The sequence below is a fragment of the Euleptes europaea genome, chromosome 21 (assembly GCF_029931775.1).
Source record: "Euleptes europaea isolate rEulEur1 chromosome 21, rEulEur1.hap1, whole genome shotgun sequence".
In the NCBI taxonomy this organism is placed as follows: Eukaryota; Metazoa; Chordata; class Lepidosauria; order Squamata; family Sphaerodactylidae; genus Euleptes; species Euleptes europaea.
In genome coordinates, this window is record NC_079332.1 from 18,416,832 (window position 1) to 18,435,069 (window position 18,238).

The 18,238-nt window shown below is 47.9% G+C and overlaps 1 protein-coding gene across 1 annotated transcript in view; it reads left to right on the forward strand.

Moving 5' to 3' along the window:
• The window catches only part of LOC130492475 (multidrug resistance-associated protein 1-like), an 88,302-nt gene that overhangs the window by 35,901 nt on the left and 34,163 nt on the right, over positions 1-18,238 (forward strand). The window contains exons 6-12 of the mRNA XM_056866224.1: positions 5,022-5,083; positions 7,011-7,142; positions 9,874-10,101; positions 10,893-11,070; positions 14,054-14,215; positions 14,957-15,049; positions 16,251-16,454. Of these exons, the coding sequence (XP_056722202.1) occupies positions 5,022-5,083; positions 7,011-7,142; positions 9,874-10,101; positions 10,893-11,070; positions 14,054-14,215; positions 14,957-15,049; positions 16,251-16,454 (1,059 nt within the window). The remainder of the gene's footprint in view (positions 1-5,021; positions 5,084-7,010; positions 7,143-9,873; positions 10,102-10,892; positions 11,071-14,053; positions 14,216-14,956; positions 15,050-16,250; positions 16,455-18,238) is intronic.

The window sequence follows — 18,238 nt, forward strand, 5'->3', positions numbered from 1 at the left end:
GAACTTGTCTGTTAAAGGCATCCTTACAAATGAAACTTACAGCCTATCTTTAACAAAACATCCAAATCCCACAGTCACAACGTGATATGAAGGTCGGGAGTGATTATCAAGTGTAAAATTTATGGTATGTTGGACTTTTTCTGAATATACAAGCAAGGGTTGGTGGGGGTAACCATGACTGTAATAGGCTTTTCCATTTGTGTTTGGAAGGATCCTTGCAGGGCCACATAGGAGTCATTAGCATCATTTGGTTTTAACTTGCTTTAACTTGTATTCAATTTATACGTACTTAGACAACTTTTTAATGGTTTAGCCCTTAATTTTATTGTTGGCCTTGTTGGCTGTTTTTTGCTTGACCTCGTGGGCACGCTTTGGCCAGGCGGAAAGCAAGCTCAGAGGTCCAGGAAATCATTTTGGGTTAGGCCAGCTGGCCCTCTGGGAGCTGGGGCGGGTGGGTTTCCACTGACTCCACTTTCCAAATAGCATTGTCATCTAGCAGCAGAATCTGCCCCCATTCCAGGGCTGGGTTGACTCCTGCAGGCGAAGAGCTCCTGTAGCCCAGGGGCCCAGAGTCTCTGCTGTGAGCCCGGAAGTCCTCGGTTCGAATCTTGCCTCTGTCATGACCTTAGTAGGTGGTCTTAGTGAAGCTGCTTTCTCTCAGCCTCACCCCCACCATGAGTGTTATGTGCCACCAAGTTGCTTCTAACTTGTGGTGACCCTATGAATTAATGCCCCCCAGAATGTCCTTTCTTTAACAGCCTTGCTCATGTCTCGTAAACTGAGGTGTCGAACTAATTTGTTACGGATACGACATAAATGTCACTTGGTCGGGCTGAGCCATGCCTCACCTGCCCAGATCGAGAGTTGGAGGGGTGGCGGTGGCTGGTGGGCACCCAGTGGGCTTGCCTGCCCAGATCAGGACCGGGGTGGGTGACTGGCAGGATAAGAGCTCTTGAGGGGCTGGATCTGGCCCAGAGGCCGCATGTTTGACACTGTCAAGGTACTCCTCGAGCCGCAGCCCTTGGAACTCCTTGGTAGGTGTAGGAGGCAGGCGTTCTTTTGATAGACTGCCTAGCTCTTTTGACAGACTGCCACCACTCTTGAGTAGGGTCTACACCAGGCTGGGGCCAAGAGCACCCCAGTCTGCCCCTTTGTTGCCGCAGCAACCAACACACCGACCCTGCAGGGTAGCACCTCTGCAACATAGGGTGACACTTGCAATAATATAACCTGGTAAGCGAGATCTGAGCAAGGCTGTCAAAGATAGGACATTTTGGAGGACTTTCATTCATGGGGTCACCATGAGTCGGAAGTGACTTGACGGCACTTAACACACACAAGCGAGTAGCCAAACGTAGACCAACTAGATTAGCTTGAAGCCAGCAGAAGGTCAAGAAGCCAAACAGAGGATTAAAGTTTATAGGTTTATTAGGATCTGCACCTAGTTTCAGTAAAAGTTCTACATAAGCAGAGCAAAAGGAAAATAACAAAACTTATCAAACATCTAACTCCACAGTAAGGTAGGGTTTAGCAAGGCTTTTTGGTATGCAAGACAATTTACCGAATCAGCACTCAGGATATCATCTAAGGTGGCAAAATTCAGCATCCCTTCCTAGAGAACAAAAGGCAATGGGGATGGTCTCTGCGCCCTCCAGCACGCCGAGTACCCCACACTTGCTGGCTAGAACTAGTTCTTTATCCCCAGGGTGGGGGATCTCTTGCCCAGTCAGGGGTTGCTAGGAATTACCGCGAGGTGTGTCAGATTGTGCTGAGCAAGCTTTCTTAATTAATTTCTCCTTTGCAATGTGGTTGTAACAACTAGCGGCCGTCCACTTGTTACCCCCTCATCTGCAAAGTGCCAGGTGAAAGTTGTTCCAGTGAGCTGGGTTGTTTTTCGAATTAGGCCCCAGCCTTCAAGGAGCAAAAGGAGGATTTGTAAAGATGCCTCCCCAGCTGTGGGCTATCAAAGGAGTGTGAAGCTTCTCCGGAACTTCAAACACCCTTAGCATAGCGGGGAATCTGAAATATGAATCCAACAGGCCAAAGTTCAGGCCTGAACCAGAATATTATTTACTCAAGGAATGGTGGGCACACCAATTCCTTGACAGACACCCCTGCTTTATAGAGTCCATCTATCTCATGTTGGGTTGTCCTCTTTTCCTGCTGCCTTCCAGTTTTCCTAGCATTATTGTCTTTTGTCTTCTCATAATGCAACCAAAGTATGATAGCCTCAGTTGAGTAATTTTGGCTTCTAAGGAAAAATCAGGCTTGATTTGATCTAGAACCCACTGATTTGTCTTTTTGGTGGTCCATGGTATTCGTAACACTCTCCTCCAACACCACGTTTCAAAGGAATCAGCTTGTCCAACTTTCATAGCCATACCTAATAATGAGGAATACGATGGCATGAATTAACTTGATCTTGGCCTCTAGCGACATGTCTTTTACACTTCAGAATCTTTTCCTGCTCCTTCATGGCTGCCCTCCACAATCTCAGTCTTCTGCTGATTTCTTGGCTGCCGTCTCCCTTTTGGTTGATGATGGAGCCAAGGAACAGAAAACCTTTTAACAACTTCACTTTCTTCAATGTCAGCCTTAAAAGTTGACTTTACATGCCTCTTTGTAAGAACTACCCCCCCCCAATCAAACATAGCATATGACATGCTTGAAAAAGCTAGATAAATACCAAGTGATAAACAGCTGGCCGAACAAGAGGATTATACGAAGGGTGGAGGGTGAGAGAGCATTGGGGGAGAGGCAGGGGGTCTCACTCAAGAAACCCACAGTTAGCGAGGGTAGGGGTGAAATGAATAGTTGCCTTTGGAGGAGGTCTTTGCTCTCCCCGGCGGGTCCCGGAGCTTGGCACATGCAGGTCAGTTTTCCATGGATCAGCCAGAGAGGAATGGTAGAAGAAGAGCTGGTTTTTATATGCCAACTTTCTCTACCATTCAAGGAAGAATCAAACCGGCTTACAATCACCTTCCCTTCCCCTCCCCACAACAAACACCCTGTGAAGGAGGTGGGGCTGAGAGAGCTGTGACTAGCCCAAGGTCACCATGCTGGCTTCCTGTGGAGGAGTGGGGAAACAAATCCAGTTCACCCGATTAGCCTCCGCTGCTCGTGTGGAGGAGTGGGGAATCGAACACGGTTCACCAGATCAGAATCCGCTGCTCCAAACCACCGCTCTTAGCCACTACACCACGCTCATGGTAGCCATGAGGCAAGCATGGGAAGGGGCTTTGGGCAACATGGAGCCCCCAGAAAGAGGTGGGTGTTTCCCCTTTCCTGTTGAGTTGCCTGTTCCTCAGGCAGGGAATGCCGCAGGAAGCATTTGTGGCCATTGCCGGTTCTCCTTGGGGGGCCAACCCAACTCCCCTTCGCTGCGGCCCTTTCCCTGGCCCCTGTGCTCCGTGTAAGGGACGACCACGGCCATTCTGTGGGCTGGGTCTTGGTGGGGCAGAAGGCCTTTGCTCTCCAGCTCTGTGTCCTGGGGACTGCGCTCTCCTGTCTTCGGGGAAAGAGCTGCAGACCAACAAGGCCAATAAGATGCTGCTGTGAACTGCCGCTGCTCCAGGAAGGAGGAGGCACAAACTGTGAGAGACAGCGTGGTGTAGTGGTTAAGAGCGGTGGTTTGGAGTGATGGAGTCTGATCTGGAGAACCGGGTTTGATTCCCCACTCCCCTGCATGAGCGGCGGAGGCTAATCTGGTGAACCATGTTGATGAGATGGTGCTGAGTTGTTTTCTGTTGCCCCAGAAAGTCGGACCAGAACCGATGGGTTGAAATTAAACCAAAAGAGTTTCCGTCTTGACATTAGGAAGAAACAGAGCGGTTCATCAGTGGAACAGGCTTCCTCGGGAGGTGGTGAGCTCTCCTTCCCTGGAGGTTTTTAAGCAGAGGCTAGATGGCCATCTGTCAGCAAGGCTGAGTCTATGACCTTGGGCAGTTCATGGGAGGGAGGGCATCTTGGCCATCTTCTGGGCATGGAGTATGGGTCACTAGGGGTGTGGGGTGGGAGGTAGTTGTGAGTTTCCTGCATTGTGCAGGGGGTTGGACTAGATGACCCTGGTGGTCCCTTCCAACTCCATGATTCTATGATTCTTCTATGTTTGATTCCCCACCCCTCCACATGAAGCCAGCTGGGTGACCTTGGGCTAGTCACACTCTCTCAGCCCCACGTACCTCACAGGGTGTCTGTTGTGAGGAAGGGAAGGCGATTGTAAGCAGGTTTGATTCTTCCTTAAGTGGTAGAGAAAGTCGGCATATAAAAACCAACTCTCCTCCTCCTCCACTTGACACACAGCTCTTTGTTGGAGTTGTCTTTGGCTTTTCAGTCTCCCCATTTGGGCCAGAAGGGGTGTGTGGGAAACACGGGTCTCTGGCCTTTCAGAGTCAGGAAGGGCCCCTTTCTCCCCGTAATAAACTCTTCTGCTAATTTTGTTGAGTTGAGGGTGCCCAAAGGTTTTGGGGCATCCAGCATCTCTTCTTTAGGTTTACTTGACAATTCTGTCAGCGTATGGTGGGAAGAAGATTCCATTTCAAACGTGCATTCCTGTGTTTCCCACCTAGCAGTTGGAATGCTTTTCTGTTAAGAATTTGGAGGGGGAACTCCAGGATTTTTGCCTCAATTTGTCTCATCCCTCTGTGTCATTGCATTATAGTTGTGAGAGCCAGCCCGGAAAGGGATTGCTCACATGTAACTGGAAGGCATTGATTGTTGATTTGGGAAATAAATGAAGTCTTTTGCAGATATTTATTCAATTCTTTTTTTTTTTAACCTTGCTTTTCAGCCAACAGTTGGCTGCCAAGATGCTTTGTGGCAACTTGATACAAACAAGAAGTACCATTGCAAAAGGGTTCACAGCGAGGGGTGGGAGGGTATCTGTATAGCGAAAGTTGGAAAGGGAGAATAGCAATTGGGGCTGGTTGGGAAGCTGCTGGGTCTGCAGAGTTTTGTGGGATGAAAAGTCCTTTTCTGTTTGCGTTCCCCTCTAACAGGCTCACTCTTTCCCCTCTCATTAGAACCCGTGCCCCGAGTCCGGCGCTTCTTTCCTGTCCAAAATCACCTTCTGGTGGATCACAGGGTAAGTGTCTTAAATGCAGAACGCTCCGGCCAGGAGATTCTGACATGTCTGCTGTTATGGAAAGTTCACTTGAGGTTCTCTTGGCCTTGGCGCGGGGACTTGCATAAACGAAACTGCTGCTCTCTCCTTTTTGGCTTCCATGACCAACCGTGACGTCTGCTTTGACGGTGGCCAGATTTAGAAGTGTTATCAAGTCCACAGCATGTCAGTTTTAAATACTCTGTTTCCGTACTTAGAAAGGTTGTGTTCACGCCCGTTATGTGAGGTAGAAACAACAGAACATATGCTATTGAGCTCTCCTTACTATAAGGCGGCTAGACTAAAAATTATTGATCCACCATTAGTTAGGATTTCTGGTGAAACTGATAAAATTAAATGGGACTATCTGCTATCAGATACGAACTCTCAGACATCGCGCCAAGCTGCCAGATTTTGTATTTTGATAAGTAGGACCCAGAAAACTATAGTTGCGGCAGATTTTACATGGTCTTGAATGGGTTTTAAAAGGTCACGTTTTAAATCTATTCCCGCAAGCTAAGTTTTGTGCAATTGGACTGATTTTTATTATTGTTTGTAATGCCGGTCAATGACTGTAATAAAGATGATTGAAATTCTCTGTTTTAATTAACAATATCTATAAACGGCCTTTTCAGCAGAAATGTCCCCAGACTAGACACAAAAATAAGAACCATCAACGGCTGTGTTTTGAAAAAGCATTTAGATCAAACTTAAGAATATATAGAAACGGGCCAGAGTAAGTGCGGTTAAGTAAAATAGCAGCCACTGCTGGCCTTAACCATGCAGTCAAAAGCAGACCCCCAAAGGAGTTTGGCAGCCAGGAAGCCGGTTCCGTATGGCAGAGGCCATAACTTAAAAAGCCTCCGCTCTGTGGCCCGGATGATCTTGCTTTGCATAGAGACTTGGCGAAGAAGCTCCTAAGATGACCCAAGAGAATCGTGGAAGCTCATGCAGAGAAAGTGGCCGTATTGAACCAAAGAAATGGTATTCTAGAAAGCTTTTTGTTAAACAGGGGTTGAATAGGTCAATGTTTTTACAGCTTTCAGTTAATTGTAATAATTTCTGTGTCGAAATTAGGGTTGCCAGCTCTGGGTGGGGAAATCCTTGGAGATTTAGGGGGAGGCTGGGGAGATACTTCAGCAGGGATATTATCCCACAGAGCCCACCCGCTCTGAAGCAGCCATGTCCTCCAGGGGAACTGACCTCTGTCTTCTGGGGATCAGTTGTAATCCTGGGAGAACTCCAGGCCCCACCTGGAGGTTGGCAACCCTAGTCAAAATATTTTATTCACATTAAATGACTGATGGATAAATAGTTCCAGGTGGGTCTCATTTTTGTCTGAGGCGCTGGTTTTGCCAGCGTGGTGTAGTGGTTAAGAGCGGTGGTTTGGAGCGGTGGATTCTGATCTGGAGAACCAGGTTTGATTCCCCGCTCCTCCACATGAGCGGCGGAGGCTAATCTGGTCAACTGGGTTTGATTCCCCATCCTTCCACATGAAGCCAGCTAGGTAACCTTGGGCTAGTCACAGCTCTCTTAGAGCTCTCTCAGCCCCACCCATCTCACAGAGAGTGTCTATTGTGGGGAGGGGGAGAGATGGTGATTGTAAGCCAGTTTGAGTCTCCCTTAAGTGGTAGAGAAAGTCGGCATATAAAAACCAACTCTTCTTCCTCTTCCACCACCACCACCAAAACAGCCATTTTCTCCAGGTGAACTGGTCTCTGTCGCCCAGAGATCAGTTGTAATAGCAGGCGATCTCCAGCCACCATAGGGTTGCCAGGTGGATTGGAATGGTGGGCATTCACATTACATGACTGATGGATAAATAGTTCCAGGTGGATCTCACTTTTGAAGGCGCTGGCTTTGCCTTCTCTCCCTCTGACGTAACTGAAATAATCTCTTTTTAATTCAGGCTGATGGTTCAAGGGTATCGTCGTCCTCTGGAAGCGAAAGATCTGTGGTCGTTAAACAAGGAGGATACGTCGGAAGAAGTGGTGCCAGGCCTGGTGAAGAACTGGGCAAAGGAGTGTGCGAAGGCAAAAGGGTGAGGCTCCATGACGCTGGTGGCCCTCTGACCCTGGCGCTCGACAGGATGCATTAGCCAGGGCCTAAGGAGCTTAAGACCCGCTCTTTCTTTCTTTAGCTAACAAGAGAAGCTGTTTTATTTAGATTGTAAGCTGCCTTGAGTTCTGCAAGGAAGAAAGGTGAATAATACATATTCTAAATCAATAAGTAAAATAAAAAGGCGGTGGACTCTAATATGATGAACCAGGCTCGATTTCCCCACTCCTTCACTTGAAGCCTGCTGGGGGACATTGGGCTAGTCACAGTTCTCTCCCAACTCTCTCAGCCCCACCTACCTCACAAGTGAGGAGAGGAAGAGAAGGCGAATGTAAGCCGCTTTGAGACTCCTTGAAGGTAGAGAAAAAGTGGGGTATAAAAACCAACTATTCGTCGTCGTCCCTCAGCAATGTCTTCCTTGACATTTGGAAGACGCTCCTATTTATATCCCCATTAGCTGTTCTACCTGCTCAGGTGAACTTTCCATTAATTTCTCCCCAAAAAGCATCTAATTTAGCAAAGTTCGCATGCCGCGCTCATAAGCCTCCCTCATCCTCGGATAAAAATATCCACATTTCTTCCCCGTTTCTGCAGAGATCCAGCATCTGGCCAAGACGTTCTGTAGCTCACAAAAGATTCTGCTGCCTTCTGTTAGTCTTGGATCTCCACATGAGCGGCGGAGGCTAATCTGGTGAACTGGATATGATTCCCCACTCCTCCACATGAAGCCAGCTGGGTGACCTTGGGCTAGTCACACTCTCTCAGCCCCACCTACCTCACAGGGTGTCTGTTGTGGGGAAGGGAAGGAGATTGTAAGCCGGTTTGATTCTTCCTTAAGTGGTAGAGAAAGGTAGCATATAAAAACCAACTCTCCTCCTCCTCCTTTTCCTTCTCCTCCTCCTCTCTGCTGCCTCTCTGCTCTGCCTTTGTCTCCAGAGCGCTTGGAGGGGGAAAGGCCCTCGTGGCGTTGCCAATCCATTCCGCTGTTCCTACGGAGGTGCTACCAGATTGTGCCCGTGTGGGCGAGCTTCTCTGGCTCTTTGCTTAAGGGCAGCGGAAAGGGAGAGCTGCCGATCTCCTTTCTGCTCTTTTACTTGTTCTGCCTGCGCTTTGCCGTTCTAAGCCCCAAACATGAGCCCCTGGATTTGTTACGCCTTTTTGTTTGTTTGCTGGTTTACAAACCATCTTTGTTTCTTTCTCCTTTTATAATCTCCAGTTTCATCACCTGTTTTACCCATTTTATTTCCCTTTCCAACTACCTTTTGAGTGTTCCTGTCTTTGGATACCTGTACTTGCTGGTGAAGATTGCTTTAGTAGAAAAAGAGATTTTTGCAATATAATGTGTTTTTTGTGTGACTTTGTGTGTGTTGTGTGCGCCAAGCATAGCCTGGTGGTGGTATTTGGCTCATGAGGATGAACTACTGAGCTATCATGGGAGTATTTTTGAAGAACCTTCTCATCAGTAAAATTTTATTTGGAACTTCGGGGATACAGGGACTTTAGCCTTAACGCTTGTATTAGCGATATGTTGGGTAAAACTCCCCTGGGAGAGAAAGTTAATTGGATGCCCTCAAAAATATTTGGTAAAGTTGTCTACTTGCACAATCGACTGCTTAGCAGGTAAAAAAGATTTATGGTTGTATGTCAAATTATGACCCGCTGCTATTTATGTCTGTTTGTTTATATATGCCTTGCCCTTTCCCCAGCCCAAAGGGGACCCAAAATGGCTTCCATCATTCTCCTTTCCTGCATTTTATACTCACTACAACCCTGTGAGGCAGGTTAGGCTGGGAGAGTATGACGGACCCAAGCTTCTGTGACGGAGTGGGGGATTCGAATTTGGATCTCCCAGGTCCTAGTGCAGCACTCTGACCATTACACCGCACTGGCTTCTAATGTGCAGGGTCTTAATTGTCTTCACCGCTGCTGTTTGTGGCTGGGATTTTTAAATAGCCTTCGGCTGGTATAAACTCAAGTTGTTCATAAGGTCCGCTGGACCGCTGGAGGCATATAACGTTGAGAAATATCGTTCCCACGTTGTTGGCGGAATATAGAAGGTGATTAATTTGCCAGTACCATAGGAGGAAGAGATCAATGCCCAAAATTGTTTAGAGTTACTATACCTTGAGGCATTTATTAAAGAAGAAGAAGAGTTAGTTTTTATATGCCGACTTTCTCTGCCACTTAAGGGAGAATCAAACTGGCTTACAATCACCTTCCCTCCCCCTCCCCACAACAGACACCCTGTGAGGCAGGTGAGGCTGAGAGAGTGTGTCTAGACCAAGGTCACCCAGCTGGCTTCATGTGGAGGAGTGGGGAATCCAACCCGGTTCTCTAGATTAGCCTCTGCCACGCATGTGGAGGAGTGGGGAATCAAACCCGGTTCTCCAGATCAGACTCCACAGCTCCAAATCACTGCTCTTAACCACTACACTACACTGGCTCTCCATCCATTATGAATTGCCTCACATTTCTTCCTACGGATCTTAGATTTATATTTCCCTTTGGATTAGAGAAGATCCCAAAGAGAGAGAGTGTTATGCAATTGCTAAATCTTCAATGTGTGATTTGTGTAATTTTTTTCATGTTCTTTCATTCCTTATTGAACCCTGGGCTATAGGATTTTTTGGTTCTTGATGATGTGCAGGTAAAGGCTGGCATTAAAAGTTCTAATAATTACAGGGGACCTTTCTCTGGCTGCTTCTCTCTGGCAGGCAACCGGCACCCATGATGTACTCACCCAAGAAGCCCCCCAAGCCGAGTGGGTCGAATGGGGATGCGACGGAGGAGGTGGAAGCCCTGATCCTCAAGCCGTGCCGGCAGGAGAGGGACCCCTCCCTCTTCAAGGTGCTGTACAAGACCTTCGGGCCCTACTTCCTCATGAGCTTCCTCTTCAAAGCCTTCCACGACCTCATGATGTTTACGGGGCCCGAAATCCTCAAGTGAGTTGGCTCTTCTCCCCGCGTCACGACATACCTCGGGGATCACTTGCTGGCACCTTTTCCTGGCTCTGTTGGTGTGGCTGAAAGGGCTTTTCCATCTCTGCAGTCACGCCCCCCTGCCCCTTGGCCGCTGCTGGAGTCCCCACAGAAACGTAGCCGTGGAGGAGAGGAGCGCCTTCCCTTTCACAATCACATAGTTTATTTCTTTAATTCATTTGCACCCTGCCTTTCTCCCTAATGGGGGCTCAAAGCAGCTTACACCATTCGCCTCCATCCTACCTCCTTGTGAGGTAGGTTAGGCTGAGAGAGTATGATTTGCCCAAGGTCACCCAGCGAGTGGGTGCGAGTGGGGATTTGAATCTGGGTCTCCCAGAGACTAGTCCGACACTCTTAACCACTATGCCACATGGTGGGTGGACCACTTTTGCACACTTGGAGAAGCTCCAGACCTCTCTCTGTAGCCGGTCTGTTTGAACTGTTCCCGGTGTGTCACTGTGCAGAGGATCACCTGATGAACGATAGCTGTAGGGAAGCTCGACCTTCTATGGTGCTTTGAAACAGTCCAAGGTGAATCCCTTGTGCTTACGACCCGTTACAGCGGGCTCTACTTTCCAATTGGCTAACAGTAGCCCTGTGAGGAAGGTCGCTGCGGATCCCATCTGGACTCTGAGGCCAAAAGCATGTGTCTGGCCCAACGCATCAGTGGCTGAGTGAGCCCCAGGCTCTGAGTTCCAGTTCTTCATCTGCTGTCCCTCAGCTCCCGTGAACATCCCGCACCTTTTCCTTTCCAGGTTGCTGATTCGTTTTGTGACCGACAAAGAAGCTCCCAGCTGGCAGGGCTATTTCTACACGGGTCTCCTTTTTGTCTGTGCCTGCCTGCAGACGCTGGTTCTCCATCAGTACTTCCACATCTGCTTAGTGACTGGAATGCGGCTGAAAACAGCTGTGATTGGTGCCGTCTACAGAAAGGTAACAAGCAGGAATGGATGACTGAGACCCCCCTGGGGGGGAATGCTCTTAGGATCTGCTTTCCATTTGCGAAGCTTTGGTAATTCTGCTTCTTAGCATTCACTTAGAACTCTCAGAGCTCAAATGCCTTCATGTGCATTATCTTGTAGTCCTTACAACAGCCCTGTCAGGATAAGTATATACATTGGTTTAAAAATCTACAAATAATCTCGTACACAGAGATCCCAGAGGAAGTAAAAAAAGTATTGACCCCCTTTAAGTATCTTCAAATATGAAATGATTTAAGAAGGGCAAGCTGATACCCAGAATCCTTAACAAATTTGAACAATTATTAAAATCATTTAAAATCTCTGTAAGTAAGTTATATGAAATATTAGTACAAAAAATAGGTTAATTAACCCCCCTTTTCAAGAGAAATGGAATAAAAAATTAGGTTATGAGTTGGATGAAACGAAATGGAACTTTATACTCAGAAATGGTTTAAATTTTACAATAAACCTTGCATTTAGAGAAAATTTATTTAAGATGACACATATGTAGCATCTCTCCCCAAGCAGAGTTAAAAAAATGTGTAACTTGGATAAAAATGCTAGTAAATGTTGGTATTGTGATTCAGCTGATGCAGATTTTCAACGCATGTGGTGGAGCTGCAGTAGAGCCCAAACATATTGGAGGAAAGTGATTGAAATCATATTCAACGGTCTTAAAATTGTTATTCCAGTAAGACCAGAAACAGTTTTATTAAATTATTTTCCAGACAAACCAAAGGATATTTGAGTTATGTTTCTCCATACGTTAACAGCTGCTAGAACAAATTTTGCGAGAAACTGGAAAAGCAATACATACCTTGACTTAAATAATTGGCTCAACAAGGTTAAAGAAACCTATGCTTTAATTAAGCTGACGTACTATAATAACGATAAAAATACCAAAGAACTTGATGCTCGCTGGAATTCAACAATTTTAAGGACGGAGAAAGCATTCTAATGTGTAAATTGTAGAGAGGGAGGGATGTAATAGTAATGCGGATTTTAGCTAAATAGACAAATATAGTATTATTTGATTAAGTACTATGGGTATTTTACTTATATTAGCGCTGTTTTAGTTTTGTTTTTTAAATAATTTGTATCACTAGTATTTTATTTTTTCAAAGTAATGATATATCTAGGGTTTTTTTTCCTTTTTTTATTGTAAGAATAAATGTTTCTAATATTTTTTTTAAAAAAAACAGCCCTGTGAGGTAGGCCAATATTGTCATTCCTGTATTGCAAGTAGAGAACTGAGAGTGTGACTTGCTCAAAGCACTCTAGATATTGCAACAAGCCCAAAAGTGTGTGTGGGGGGAGAGATTTGCGTGTCAACACGACCAGCATGGTGTGGTGGTTAAGAGCAGTGGTTTGGAACTGTAGAGTCTGATCTGCAGAACTGGTTTGATGCCCCACTCCTCCACATGAGCAGTGGAGGCTAATCTGGTGAACTCGATTTGTTTTCCCCACTCCTACACATGAAGCCAGCTGGGTGACCTTGGGCTAGTCACAGCTCTCTCAGCCCCACCTATCTCACAAGGTGTCTGGGGAGGGGAAGGTAAGGTGATTGTACGCCGGTTTGATTCTTCCTTAACTGGTAGAGAAAGTCAGCCTGTTAAAAACCAACTCTTCTTCTTCTTTGCTGGGCTTGCACGTGTACCTCCCATCTTTCTGTTTTCCTCATCGAAAAAGGATTCCTGATTTGAATCGAGCAGCCTGAGCTGAGTTGTGGTTTGCGTACTCCCCCACAAGCTGGGATTCTGCTCCTGGATTAAGCCAGGGTTTGAAATCCTGGCTTGTGGGAGATAAGCAAATGATTATTTGGTCCAACATTTGCATTTGTATTCCGCGGAGAACCAAGATTTGTTTTCCCTCCCTGAGACGTTAATTGCGCTGCCCACAAGAATGGGAGGGGTCCACCTCTCATGCACAAACCTTGGCTGAATGGGAGCTCGTCGCTACGTCAGCATGAAGCCCTTGTAAGCTCAAGGCGAAAGCAGCGAGCCAGGTTGGTTTGGCTGGCGTTGCGGTATTTGTTTAGAAGTTCTCCCTGGATACAGCTGCTTCAAAGGGACTTGCAGCTTCAAAGGGTGTCTTGGCAACTCTCCAACGTCTCCTTTGGCAGAGGCACAGGCAAGCTTACGAATGCAACCGGTGCTCCTCCAGTTACTGCCTGGGTGGGTTTCCCCAGAGAAGTGAAGCTCTTCCTTTCCGCTTGCGTTGGGCTGGATCTATGCTTTCAACTGTCTACTTTGCAGCAGAGAAGCTTCTGAAAGAGTTTAGCACCCTGATTCATTTGATATATATTCTTCTGCCGTTTGTGTCTGGCATCTTTCCCAACCTTCAGCCAATCAGAGGTCAGGAAATAAAAGATCTAATGATGGAATGAACCACAAGTGCAACTGGAGAGGAAGGGATTTTAGTTCTCTGCAGAGCAGTGGTGGAGCCACTGAAAAAGTTCGACTAGGCTCTCTCTTCGATGCCCAAACAGTTCAGAGCGTTAAAAACCAGTGCCTTGAAATTAGTCCCTCGGGTGGACTGGCGGCCAGTGCAGCTGTTTCAGTACCAGTATAGTATGCCAGGGTGCACCCAACACCCTCTTCAAGGCCAGCCCCACCTAGAGTGTGCTAGCAGTCTAGTTCAGAGGTTACAAGGGAACCGGTGGTCATTGTCTTCTGGCCAAGGAAGCACTCTGAGCCACTGCTACCGCCAGAATGCCCCCGGGCCACAAACCTGATACGCTAGTAAAACCGGGAAAGACCCATTTGCTGTGGTGTTCACGGTCTCCCACTTTTCATGGTGTAACTTGAGGCTGCACGTGTGTATAAATTTGTATCCGGTCTGCTTCATGTGTTAGGCAAAAGCCTATTGAGGCTTCTTAGGCCATCCTGAAGCCCTCGCCTGACCCCCAAATGCTCCCCTCATGCTGTGTGTTTGTCCCTCGCCCTCCCGCCCAGGCCTTGGTCATCACCAATTCAGCAAGAAAGACGTCTACCGTTGGGGAAATTGTCAATCTGATGTCAGTGGATGCTCAGAGGTTCATGGACTTGGCTACCTACATCAACATGGTCTGGTCTGCGCCTCTTCAAGTCATCTTGGCCTTGGGTTTGCTGTGGGAGGTAAACGTGGAGTGCGGGTGCCATTTGTTCACTGTTTGACTATCATTTTCCTATTCTGGAAGTCCAGACTGTGGCAACTACTATAATGCAAGGATTTTGGCCCTAAAATCCGGGGGTGGGTGGGCGTGTTGATTACTCCTGCGCTATAATTTATTTACCCAATTAGTCTATTTTTATCCCACTTTTCTTCCCCCAATGGGGAGCCAAAGAAGGTTACCCAAAAAAATAACCCCACAATAAGATTTAAACCAATTTAAATTAAAGCGGAATAAAAACATACAATTTTGAATGTTGTTTTTAATTGCTCATATGCATTAATGTTTCTGTGTGGCCTCCTTGGGGACCCTGACTGGGTGGAAAGGCAGCATAAATTATGTTTGAGATAAATAAAATATACAGCACATCCTGGGCTGGTGCAAAGTCTGTCAGGGCCGCGGGCTAAGAGCAAAGGGCCAGAAGCCCTTAGGGTATTGGCCTTTGACTCTCCCCTTGCCCAGGCGTTGAAGACCTGCAGTGGGAGAGAGAAACACTCAGCCTGAGTCTGACAAGGGGGCAGCCATCTTCCAAGAATTCTCCCTTCTGCTTTGGAATCTGCCGGGGTGTGGAGCCGGGGGCGACGGCTGCAATAGCAGCTAATTCCTACAGTCCAGGGGGCTTCTGCTGTCCTCCCGGACAGCCCGATGAGTGACGGCTTGCTGGCTTCGCCTTGGCCCTGACGCATTCTCTCCGTCTCCTCTTTAGAATTTGGGCCCCTCCGTGTTGGCTGGTGTGGCCGTCATGCTCCTGCTGGTTCCAGTGAATGCTGTGATAGCCATGAAAACCAAAACTTACCAGGTAGGTACGTTTGTCAACAAGTTAAGAGAGATTTGGCATGGCTTCTTGTTTTCATGCTGTGCGCAGGTGTGCATTTATTAACTTAGGTGTTTCTGCCCTTCTGTTCCCCATGGTGGGGATTCAAAAAGTCTGTTACTGAGAAACGTGAAAATATCACGTGGTCAAACATTTCCAGCAGATCTCGTTCCACTGGGCTGGCCCAGCGAAGGCCACAGGCTGAGAGGGGTGTTCTCCTGGGTTCCTAGCTGGGGCCTACCCCATTGTGTTGATTTGCTGGTCTCCAGGGGAGTGGGGCGGCAGGGGTGGCATTGACTTTTCCTGGCTGCTCCTAAAGGGGAATTTAAGCTGTAGAAAGCCAGTTAAAGTGTGTTTCAGACCAGGGTCTGCAGCCATCTCTCTTGCGTTCCGACTCTGTTTATATACTCTGTTATAAATGTGATCCGTGCTTTGTGACACTCCGCTAGAGTTTCCCAGTTTTATAGCCTGCAGGTAAATAACAACAACAACCCCCCCCCCACACACACACACACTTGGATGCCGGTTAGGAGTTCGTTCCGGAGGATCTGGCGGGCCACCTTCGAGAGTCGCAGTGACTTGTTTTCCCTTGCAAACTGGGTCATTTCAGCAATAGAAAAGAGCAAGAATCCAGTAGCACCTTAAAGACTAACAAAATTTCAGCCATAGCTCCCATCTTCAGATACAGCTAGAATGTGAGTCCATCTATCCTTAAGTAGAGACGAGTGAATAGGCACACAGTGGCAATGTAAATGTCAAAAGCAATGACATTCATAGACATGACTGGATTAGGTGTGATATGCAGACGGGTTGTAGGCGTGGATAAATTAGCATTGGTAATGAGACAGGAATTCCAGATCTCTGTTAAGTCCAGGAGAATGTATAGTCTTGAGCTTCATTATTAGTTGTAATTCAGCAGTCTCTCTTTCTAATCTTCCTTTAAAATCCCTTTGTAAGAGAACTGCTACTCTTAAATCAGCAGCTGAATGTCCCAGGAGGTTAAAATGTTCCCCCACTGGTTTTTGAATGTTGTGGTTTCTGACGTCAGACGTATGTCCTTAAGGGTAGATGGACTCACATTCTAGCTGTATCTGAAGAAGTGAGCTGTTAGTCTTTAAGGTGCTACTGGACTCTTGCTGTTTTCTGTTGCTGGTGACAGACTAACACCCGTTGTGGGTCATTTCAGGTCGCTCACATGAAGAGCAAAGACAACCGGATTAAGCTGATGAATGAAATTCTCAACGGGATCAAAGTGCTGAAACTCTACGCCTGGGAACTGGCCTTCAAGGAGAAGGTCTTGGGGATCAGGCAGGAGGAGCTGAAGGTGCTGAAGAAGTCGGCTTACCTCTCAGCCGTGGGCACCTTCACGTGGGTGTGTGCCCCGTTTCTGGTGAGTACGGTCTGATGTCCGAAAAGTTCTGCTGTGGCAGAAACCAGAACCCTAAATTGCTGTCTTGTCCTTCCCCCGTGTTTCTAAATAACTCATTACAGCGTGCGTTTCCACGTGGTGGAGTATTCCACCAGGCTGGAGCCAGGGCCTTTTCGGAAAAAAGGCCCTTTATCAGGCCTGGTGGAATGATCTGCCTGGTGACATCAGGGCCGTGCGGGACCGAAAAGAGTTCTGCAGGGCCTGTAAGACAGAGCTTTTCCCCCAGGCCTACAGCTGAGGACAGCTGCTGAAATTATCTTTACTGGCTTCCCCCCCCAACTCCTTCCCCTCTGAATATGGGAATAATATAGTTTGAAGGGGGGCCACGGCTGCGAGGTAAGCCAACACTTACAGTATACTTGGGAATTAGTGTGCCATCATTTTGGGGTTTTTAGAGTTTTACTGCTCGATTTTATTGATGATTTTATGCACTATTGAATGTTATTCCATGTTTTAAATTATGATCTCCCGCCCCGAGCCGGCATGCAGGGGCAGCCCCCACTTCCCCTGCCCACGCCTCTTCTTCCAGAGCTGGCCGTGGAGAGGGCTAACTTGGGACTCTATTCGCTTGTTCCTAGGCCACGGTGTCCGACTCCTGTTTGGCCTTGGGCTTCTTAGGCCTCGGGCATCTTATTTCTCACAGCCCCTTCGAGTCTGCCTGCCCCAGGGGGGCTTCAGGGCCAGCATCCCCCATCCGTCCCCCAGGTTTGGGCCGTTGGTGATGGTTTCCCCACTTGTTTTCAGCTTTCCTGAGTCACCGCTCACTTCTTCAGATATGTGAGGGGAAGCCCAGGGAGCGCCCTACCTCGCTCTTCCCTCCCGCCCTCGTTTGCCAGCTGGCTGGGTCTTCTAATTAGTCATCAGCACTGCGCAGGGCTTGTATGGAAATGGCACTGGCCCTGCTCAGGCAGGCAAAGGGCGCTGTTTGCTTCCCTCCTCTGGCAGAGGCTGCCGATCCCTGGCGACATATTAGGATAAAAAATGCGCCGTTCCGTCCGTCAGTGTTCAGTGCTCCTTCCAGTCAGGTTTGGCTGCTGCTCTTGTTTGCTTTGCTGCAATGCGGAGGCGGCAGCCCAAGCAGGAGAGATCCAAGGCCGCCTTTCATGCCTTCTCTAGCGTGTGCAGGCAGCAGCTTAAACAAACAAAAGAAGCAATTAAAGTCGGGCTCAGATGGATCTTGTGAGAGGGACCTGGGGGAACCTCAGCAGAAGTCCCGCCTCCGCTCCAGCTTTTGTGCCATGGCCCTGGAGGGGGGGCCTCGATCCACACAGTCAGCATGCTGTAGTGGTTTGGAGCGTCCGACTAGAATGTGGGAGGCCTGTGTTCAAATCCTCACCGTGCCACGGAAGCTTGCTGAGGGACCCTCTCTCGGCCTGAGCCACTTCACAGGGTTGTAGTCAGGATAAAATAGGGGGGAGGAGAGCGATGTCGGCCACGTTGCACCCCCATTGGGGAGAAAAGTAAACCGATATAAAATGGGGTACTCGTTATGTGTACCACAGGGTTGTTGTGAGGAAGGCACGATCAATAAGTGGCATGAAAACACTTCCCCGTTCACACACGACATTAAACCAAGGGTGTCAAACCAGATCGGGCCCCTTGAGAGATCTTATCCGGCCCATGAGCCAACTGAGGGAGCCACCACCCCCCACTCCCGATCTGGGCTAGTGAACCATTGCCCGGATCGATCAAGTGACATTTATGTCACATCTGGCCCTTGTAACAAATGAGTTTGACACCCCTGA